We start from the raw sequence: 9,527 nt of genomic DNA on the forward strand, positions 1-9,527 counted from the left end.
ACGCAACAAAACTTGACTGTTCCTTCCCATAACCTTATTAAGCAGGAACTAGAGTGTGCTGGACTATGACACATAGCTGACCAGTTTAATGAAAATTTCCAGCATATTTCCAATCTTATTTCTTAACATCTGTGTAATATGAGACACCTCAATGGCTGCTTAAACCGGCACGCACCATTTCTGCTCTAGTCCCAGTTTATGCTTCTCTGTAAAGACAAGTGCATAAGTATAATGAAGGGGGATTATGTCAAATCTCACCAAAACAAACAGAGACATCTCAAAACATGGCTGGATTAGGAGGGCTCCGAGACTCAAAGCTCAGACACAGTTTGTGCCTCAAAGCTGAAATCCATCACTGATGATCTTTAATTCTATTATAATTTGCTCAAAGTTTTATGGTCAACACTGTATATTGGATGTTTTTCATAAAATAACAAAGTCAAAGCCTCAAAAATTATTCATATCTTACAATTATAAACCACAATAATCACTGACTAAGCCCCTTTAATGTACTTTTTCTGCATTAATTTACCTATTTTTTCATTTCATTACATCTTTCTAAACCAGAAAGCCTCTAATTAGTTGAGAGAATGCATCTATTATTAGTAGAAAACAGTGTTGGAGCTGCTGTGAATGATACATTATAGAGAACAGACTGCAAGACAGACTGTTTATGTAATTTTTATGAGGGGTTCACTGCTAAAAGCCAACCACATGTTTTCCTGTTAATATATAAAGCAAAATAATGAGCTTCAGCCACTTCATTAGCTTTTGCAAGCTTGCTGGAATGCTTTGTAAGAGAGCGGAAAAGAATTATAAAATGAGAAAGTTAAGTGACAACAGATTTGCACCGGAGTAGCAAATACAGTTGTTGGAGCCAAAACGTGTTTTATGGAGGTGAGTGAAGATCACATGAGGACGGCATCATCTTACCTCAAGAAGAGATTCACATTCTCAGGTGTTTGTTTAAACAGTCCTTCAAACTGATCTCTGGCCCACTGAAACAATTGCAATGCCAAGAATTATACAGATGATGACATCAGTATAATAAAGACCTTTTATATAGTACAAGCAAAAACCAAACAACCAGAAGAAGATAAACTTATGTACTGCAGTGGAACCTAACAAAACAGTTATACAATAAACATTTTCACTGTTATGTCAGAGAGTTGTAAATACAAATGTGGTTATTTTAAAGGAATTATCTGAAGAACTATTGGATGGGCTATCGTGAAATTAGGTACAAACACAGAGGATGAATCCTACGGACTTTAGTGATACCCTGACTTTTATCTAGTATATATAGTAAAAGTATTTTTGTGAAACATCTTTACAACAATTGGATGAATTACCATGAAGTTTGGTCCAGAACAGAACAGTCCTATCACCCTCAAATATATCATCTGCTTAGTGCTAAACAGAAAAAGTTGGCAAGCTACAGCAACCTGAGATGTAGGAAACATTACATCTATTTAACATCAGCATGTTAGTATGCTGACATTCAGCTCAAACAATCACTGCACCAGCTGAACAAAGTCTGTAAGCTTGTGGTGTTGCCATATTGAACCAGATGTTTCTACATTTACCCCTCTGTGTCGACAAGATGTATGCATAATGAACTACAGAATTAATTTGATCCCCAAAAAACACTGAACATTTTAAACATTTATTTATGTTGTGTGACAGAGGGGACCATTTATGCCACTGGTCATTCAGTGAAGGTTTATAGGCTGAATGACATCATAAATTGATTTATGTAATTCATTTCCATTATACCAAATGAACACAAAGCTGAAGGTTTTGTACCTGCAGTGTATGTTCGATTCGATGAGGAAAGTTCCTGAGGGTGCACAGAGGGATGGCATCACTGAAACTTGACTTGCCATCTTCATAAGACTCCGTCAGGTGAGGCACCACTGCCAGAGTGTGACCTTTGGTTCCTAGAGTTCCTCCCTCAAGCAGCGGCTTGAGGTGCTGAACACAGCGTCTGTCGAGATAGACCCCTGGGAGGCAAAAATAGGAGCTTCACGCTTAAAAATGCACTTCAACGATCATATGCAGGTAAATACGTTTCGTTAATGTTGTAGTGTAACAGTTCAATTGAGAGTTAAGTGTCCTCACTGGCTTCCACGGTATCGAGTGCTGCAGCCACTCCATTGAGACCCATGAAGAAGTTGTAGTCATACACTCCTTCACTGTCGGGGTCCAGACGATTCTGATGAGCAGTGATTTTCATCCGCGGGTTCATCTCACACACTGCTTTGGCTGCAACTTCCGATTTAGGTTTCTGTTTATGGATAAGTGAGCAAATGGCTGGGAGATAATGTACTTGAGCAAATTGGACAAAACAACAGTGGTAACTACAGATAAAGGGAGAACTGAAGTCATATATTCAATATCAAAATACAGATTTTTATTGGATCTTTGTGCGAAGACACTAAATTCAGAATACCTCACTTTTTTCTATTGTATAACAGCAGACTCAGCATTGCATACTGACAGAGCAGCTGAAGATTTCCTGTCAACATACCCTCCAGCTGCATTTCACTGTGTTATATAAGTTGTTTAGGTAGTTGTTTACTCAGGAATGAGAGATCAACTCTGATATACTCCCAAAATAAACTACAAGGCAAAACAATCACAAGTGATATAACAAGGCAGTTATGTGTTATCTGACAGAAGCTTTCCCAGACTGTCAAAACACTTTCACTCTCAGCATGTCCCATCAGTAAACCCCTCTGACCACTCCACTTAACCAGGTCAAGCTTGTGAGCTATAGTTCTGCAGAATTCTTCACTGCAGAGAGAAGATTATGATTTGTTGTGGTTCCTCACCCCAATATCCTGAGACCTGAACAGGAACTGGCGGTTCAAGTTGGATCTTTCTATGAAGTCCATGTCTGTTACGGTGATGTGTCCGTTTTCTCCAGCACCAAGCCCAATCAGGGCAAAGTTTTTAAGAAGCTCGCAACCAATAGCACCAGCTCCAACCTTGAAAACGAAAAGAGCATCTCTGTTAGACTAAAACTATATTAGAAAATGCAATTCAAGCAAATGCCATCAAAATAAAGCTCTGTTGCAGAAAATCATTAATCTACTGTTATCTCTTTTCACTTCCTGTTGCTTTCACTGTGGTAAAAGAAACACATATGCTGTGTTCCTTCAACAAACATGTACAGCCTGTAGACAAGAGTAAAAAATAACACTGTCAAAGGAAACAGAGAGAGGGCTTGGCACTGTTAAACGGCCCCTATTTCCAAGAGGTCGGTGCGGCCAGGAAATGCCACCTGAATCACAGCCATTTCCTGCATGTGCCATCATTAACACCAGACAAGATCAAAGAAAAACACAGATGGAGTTCCTGCATTCCAGGGCAGAGTGTGCCCTCTGTTGGACAAACATCAAATCCATCCTCACCAGGAAATACTTCTGCCTCTCAAGCTTCTCCTGGAACGCTGACCCAAACACAGCAATCTGTCCGTCATACCTTGAGGCTTTCTATCAGAGGGAAAAACAAAAGCGGCTAAATTGTATCTAGTGCATGTTGGACTGTTTGTTTGGTAATATGTGAATGATTTGATAAATTAAGAGAATCTTTAAACATACTGCTGAGAATGAGCTCTCTGCCGGTCGATCCTCCTCTTCAGGGAGACACTCCAGTGCATCAAAATAGAGCCACTGCTGAAGAGGTGTAAATTTGCCACTACATGCCTGCAGGAAGATCACAGAACAACACATCGTTGGCTCAGTAAAATACGGCAGCAAGTACAAAGATAATTCATGATAGCAGAGCTTAAATGTAACCCGAAAGATGAAATGTTTCAGGTGCTCATTCTTGCTCTCACCTTAATAACTTCCTGAGCAGCCAAACCTCCAATGAAAGCATTCATAGGAGCCAAATCCCCCTGAGCTGTGTAGGACAGGGTTTGCACCGCAGCCTCATCCAGGTTTTCCAGCTGTGTGACTTTATTCAGTTCTCGCACTATGGCAAGCAGGGAGTCTGCATCTGACTGTATGAATTAATCACAGACCGTTGAGATGCAACTATAAACTGCTGTATGTATTGCATGACAATATCATGCATGAATTAACAGACCTGAGACCAAGAGCGAGGGAGTTGTTGTTCTTTCTTCACAAAGCTGTGGAGGGCCTGGAAAGCCAAGTGCAGGGTCTTATGGCGTGCTATTTTTCCAAAGTCATTCATTTTCAGCAGGTCTTGGTCCTGTAGAGCCTCAGTCAGGGGTTTCTGCAATACATGTTGCAGTTATTTCATGAACAATGGTTACACTTTTCCAAAACATGACGTTAAAACTATATGTTGATACTTACAAAATGTATCAGGCAGGACTGTTTAACCTCAGTCGCCACTCCCCCTCGTTTATACTCATTAAAGGCTGAAGTGTCACAAATGCTGAAGGAATACGAGCCTGGTGATCGAGGTGACAAATGGCATACAAATACTTAACGGAGAACTCTTGCCATCACTGTTAAATTATACTGCGGTGTCCCTCAGAGAGGTTGAAAATGTCATGAAAACAATGTCATCAGGAGTGTGACGTGTATTGTAACTCTCAAAAATCAAGGAATGAAAATGTAAAAGACAAAGAAATCACGCATCTCACTCAGGAATTTGATCTCCACAGGGCCGATGTTGTTGAGCTCTGTCATGCCTTGGACCTCAGAAAAGACAACTTTAGAGCCATCTGTGAGTCCATGCTTCTGGTCATCTGTGCAGACCACCACTCCAGGATTGTCCTAAAATAAAGTCAGCCTTCAAATCCAACAGAAATATGCTAATAATATAATGTCCACATAAGATTATTTTACACACTTTTAGAAGCCTTTGAAATACAGTTGTGTTTAGGAAGTTTAGATGTTAATCCAAAAGATTAGAAACTGCTCCAGTATAGTGTATGATATACAGGTTTAATAAAATGGCAACTCAGAATTACGTGAAAGAGTGAAAGTTATCTGACACAACTGGAGCTGGACACAAATAGTTTAAATATTCTGTCAGTGAATGGATGGATTAGTCGAGATCCTCCTGAAAGGTCAGTAGCATAAGACAAATGGAAGATGGTACCTTGGAGACATGTTGTATCATCACTGATACAGGCATCTCTCCATCCTGGTCCAAGACTTCAAACTCCTTCCCAAAGTCACAGAACAACTGACTGCAAAGGAACCACAACGCTTTCACTTCTCATTTCCTTATGTCCATTCTTCATAAAATTTCATTGAATTCATTTTTGACGTTTTGTTTTACCTACTTACCCACAGAGTCCTTTGGTGTCTGCTACAATGAACTTAATTCCACGTGAATGGCAAAGGTCACCAAAACGCCTCTGATCATCCAGAGAAGAGTCAGTGAGGACGACCACCTGGGAAATGACAGCGACCCACCCATCAGAGACATGTTTTCCTTGTAGCGTGTGCAAAGTTACACTGTAGAAGGCTTCTCATTTGATGGAAGTCGAACTTTTTAAAATCTCAGCCTTAATGGATATCCACATAAAATCTTAGTATATCATTAGGAAAAACAATGACACACCTGAAATTTCAGAATCAGGTCCTCATTAAGTGGTCCAGGGTGGGCCGACACTTGCACATGTGGGTTTAAGGCAGACAACTGCTGCAGGGAACATGCTGCTCGGTTCTGACCAAGATGGGACTCCTTCAGGAAAAACTGGTTGGAAAAATGAAAGTACAGGATGACAGGATCCACCTACTTGTTGTTATGTAGTTGTTGACTGTATCACACACTCTATAGCAGCAAGTTGACTTCAACTTCCATGTCAATGTTTGCATTACACACCATTATGAGCTTTTTTACAATCTTTTGATTTGAAGAATGACCATCAATGTCAAAATTACAAGATGCTGTTGAAAGTGAAAATGAAAATAAAATGCTATATGTATAATTTCAAACATAATTCATTCATACCAATCTTCTTTTTCACAAAAAAAAATTCACTTTTTCTCGGAACAATAATTAAATACAGACAACTATTTTTCGTCACTTACGTAACACCTTAAGTTAGAATGAAATAGGTATTAAGACCATATTTTGTTATGCATCAATATTATTACTACAATTTCATCCCAAATCTGACAACATTTCAAAATAAAAGAAACAACTCTCAATAATTGCACATCGGTTGGAGCAAGCCAGTTTGGGAAGCTCTAGTAGGGACTTGTTTACCTAGATGGGAACCTTCTACGTCAGACACAGCTCTGACCTCATGTTTGTTTGTTTGTGTGTTTATTTATCTCGTCAAACACCCCACTATCACGCAGTACCTGGGAGGACAGGTCGGCCCACGCTGTCTGGCCCTCATCCTGCACAGTGACAGACTTTACTCCGGACAGAATCACATTCTTGGCTATTTCCACTCCCAGACCTCTCATTCCTGCTATCAGCACGCTGGCTGTTCCCATTCGGTGCATTGCCTCATGGCCCAGAACATACCTGTGCAGGTAAAAGAAACGGAAGTGGGTGTGTGGGTCAGCTGTTTCAACAGTTCAACTGATCCCTCAAAAACGTAAGTAAGGAGAAAGAGAGTCATTTTTCCTTCACAGTGTCCGTCCAGGTTGTACTTACAGCTGTCGAGAGTAGAATCCTTCATCGATGTTACCGTTTCCCGACATTTTGCACCAAACTGATAAAAGATAAACAGTTTGCGAAAACAACACAGACCGAACTCAGGCCGAACCAGGAACAGAAAGCAAACCGGGTGTGACACAGTCGAAGAGTTTGAAAGTGTGTTTCACTTTCGTTTATAATGTATCCCTGCAAGTTTGTGTCCAGAAATGCATGTGTCTGTCACTAGAGGGCGCTTCAGGACTGTTTATGGGGTTGAAACCACCGCTCCAATGGAAATCTTAAAAATTTTACTATATTATAATTTCCAATCTCTGCAAGTACTTCACTTTATTTATTCTCTTTTTATGCAAACTCTCTGACATCTAACTGAAATAAAAATAAATGTTACTATATGTTTCCAGAAGCCACAGTGGGTTCAAAATCCAACCTTTTGAAAACAGTTTTTCAGAGTTTTTCTCTTTCCACTCAAAGATACCTGCTGCTCAATGCAAGTAGGATTTGAGAGAAAAAAGTTTTAGAAGGCCAATATGCTATTTACACAAGAATTCTCTCACACCGCTGAGAATGAACTAATGCAGGAGAAAGTCTGTGTCATGTAGATGAAATAAACAATATTTGCATATTCATAGATTCTGAATTAAGGAGAAGGTGCTGATGTCAATGTAGAAAAAAACAAGTGGCATGAACTGTATTTTGTGGGAGGAAAAAACAACAAAAACATGTCAGACACATTCTGTTATTATAGCCTAGTGTACGTCTTAAACCATGTCTGGAGGGGATCTTTAAAATTACCATGGTGACAGTAACAATTATACGCCCTACTGTTGCTTAATGTGTTTGTCATTAATGACAACAATCTCTGACTGGTGAAGAGTCAAAGAAAATCCCATCCAGAAGAAAGTAGTACATGTGTAGGAGTGACCAGAAATGATTCATCATTATGTATGAAGTAGAGGCAGCAAGACTCAAACCACTAGGCTCATTGTGGTGAGTGAAAGAGGAACCAGCAAGTTCATGAGCTAAGAAAAGAGATCTGTGTCAATATCCTAATGATTTATGGAACAACCGCAACACATCGCAGAATTTACAACATTTTGTATATTTCAGATTGTGATTGTAATCCGACTGACACCGTTTAGTTTTCTAGTAATAGCTTGTTTAACTCCTGTTCCTCTTTCTGCAAGGGCATGATCAGTGCAGTATAAGGTAATATATACTACTCTTTAAGAAAATTTAAGATCACTGTCATGTCGAGGTACTGTTTTGTTAAGAATCTGCTTCTGATTTACTTAAAAATAAAAATTTCAAGACATTAGTTAGTTCAGCTTATGTTGTTTCCACAATGGAAGGTAAAGATTCTCTTATCTTTACACCCATTACATGTGACACATAGTATCAATGAAAAATCTGTGACAATCATTTTTATTATTTATGTGAATTACTGTCAAAGATTTTTCTCTAAGGGATGTTGTTCCAAATTGAACACCAAAGATGATCACATACAACTGATAGACAAAATAAGACATTTAGGAACATGGACCTTTTTGTTTAAAAAAAAAAAAAAAAAAAAATGTAAATGGGATCATTTGTACAACGTTGATTTTTTTTTCACAATCAAAGTCACTCCATGCAGTGTTTTTTTCTTCGTATTTTATCTGAAATTTGATTGACACACAAACATAAAAAGCAATATTATTTTAAACAACAGAACAACCTTTAACAGCATTTTAGCCTTCACGACTTGCAGAACTTGTGGGAAAATTTGTGGACCATTTTATGACCGTTTATTTTTGCATCTGCTCTGGGAAGTTGATCTCAGACATGAAAATATGTCTGGACAACACAAAATATTCCTTGTATGGACCACATCTAAATTTACATTGTGTGGATCTGTATACTGTGTGGATGTCTGTTTGTCTTGTGAATCAAGTAGTCAGTAAGTTACACAAGGACAGATGCAAGCTCGAGGATTAAATGCAATGTCCCACCACTGTTGTTTTTGACAGTTTGATTAGTCTCTCACTATCTACAGACTCAGTTGTACAAGTCCTTGTTGACTCCATTAAAACATATAGCTTTCTTGTTTCAGTATTGTGCAGTTTCTCCACAGAATAACATTAAAACTGGATTTTTATTCAAGGTTTGGAGCAGTGGAAGTGTAAAGAGTGGCGTTTTACAGTGTATTTCCCTTTGAAGGAATGACAGAGTGTGTTTACTGAACTTTGGATTCAGTGGTAGATGTTTAACTTTTGGATCTGTAATGCGTCATAGATAAAAAACATTTTTATTTAGACACTGATAAAGATTAATAACCAGTTTTATAGGGTTCAGCTGAACATTCAACAAAGCTAACTTAGGCCTATGTCATTCTTTATGTCAGTAGCATTTTGCATTTGGTTGTGGTGCACATTCCACGTAAGTGCTGATTCCAGTCAACCTGTACTGTATGTCATTCCCAATCCTCTCCCCTCATTTCCTGTATGTGAAGAAAAAAAAGATGATGTGTCTGGAGAGAGTGTACATTCTTCTCATTCCTGGCTGTAGCTGCCTACATTTGCAGAGTAACGTTCTTCCTCATCTGAAAGCAATGCATTTTTGGCAAAAGTCCTCTAGACATAGATAGATCAGGCTGTTTGCAAATCCTGAGAAAGTTTTTCCACCAGATTTAACACAATGACGCCTGAGGGAAAAGTGTTGCAGTTAGTGATGTGATGTGACTCTTAGGAAGGAAACCATGAAGATATGTTTTGAAGTAGACAGATTTCGCAACTATTTCATACTTCCTTGTTGCGGGTGCGGCTTGACAGGACAGAACACACTCAGGGAGTATCAGAGTCAAGCAAGTCACAGTGACGAGGCATTTCTGGTCTTAAACTTTAAAAAAATAAATCCTGGATGCTGAGAACATGTGGACCTAGTACAAG

General features: G+C 39.0%; 1 protein-coding gene across 3 annotated transcripts in view; it reads right to left on the reverse strand.

Annotated features, from left to right (window-relative positions):
• uba7 (ubiquitin-like modifier activating enzyme 7) overlaps window positions 1-6,764 on the reverse strand; it is a 33,283-nt gene extending 26,519 nt beyond the window's left edge. The window contains exons 1-15 of one of the 3 annotated variants that reach the window (XM_055010469.1): window positions 6,601-6,764; window positions 6,300-6,468; window positions 5,551-5,685; window positions 5,274-5,380; window positions 5,083-5,173; window positions 4,613-4,754; window positions 4,329-4,426; window positions 4,096-4,245; window positions 3,845-4,009; window positions 3,606-3,710; window positions 3,417-3,497; window positions 2,835-2,990; window positions 2,122-2,287; window positions 1,807-2,003; window positions 934-998 (exon numbers count right to left, since the gene is read on the reverse strand). In XM_055010469.1, the coding sequence (XP_054866444.1) occupies window positions 934-998; window positions 1,807-2,003; window positions 2,122-2,287; window positions 2,835-2,990; window positions 3,417-3,497; window positions 3,606-3,710; window positions 3,845-4,009; window positions 4,096-4,245; window positions 4,329-4,426; window positions 4,613-4,754; window positions 5,083-5,173; window positions 5,274-5,380; window positions 5,551-5,685; window positions 6,300-6,468; window positions 6,601-6,647 (1,874 nt within the window). In that variant the 5' untranslated portion in view covers window positions 6,648-6,764. The remainder of the gene's footprint in view (window positions 1-933; window positions 999-1,806; window positions 2,004-2,121; window positions 2,288-2,834; window positions 2,991-3,416; window positions 3,498-3,605; window positions 3,711-3,844; window positions 4,010-4,095; window positions 4,246-4,328; window positions 4,427-4,612; window positions 4,755-5,082; window positions 5,174-5,273; window positions 5,381-5,550; window positions 5,686-6,299; window positions 6,469-6,600) is intronic. The other 2 variants (XM_023279788.3, XM_023279787.3) reach the window with 2 other exon arrangements.
• Between the last annotated feature and the right edge of the window lie 2,763 nt (window positions 6,765-9,527).

The sequence above is a fragment of the Amphiprion ocellaris genome, chromosome 5 (assembly GCF_022539595.1).
Source record: "Amphiprion ocellaris isolate individual 3 ecotype Okinawa chromosome 5, ASM2253959v1, whole genome shotgun sequence".
Taxonomy (NCBI): Eukaryota; Metazoa; Chordata; class Actinopteri; family Pomacentridae; genus Amphiprion; species Amphiprion ocellaris.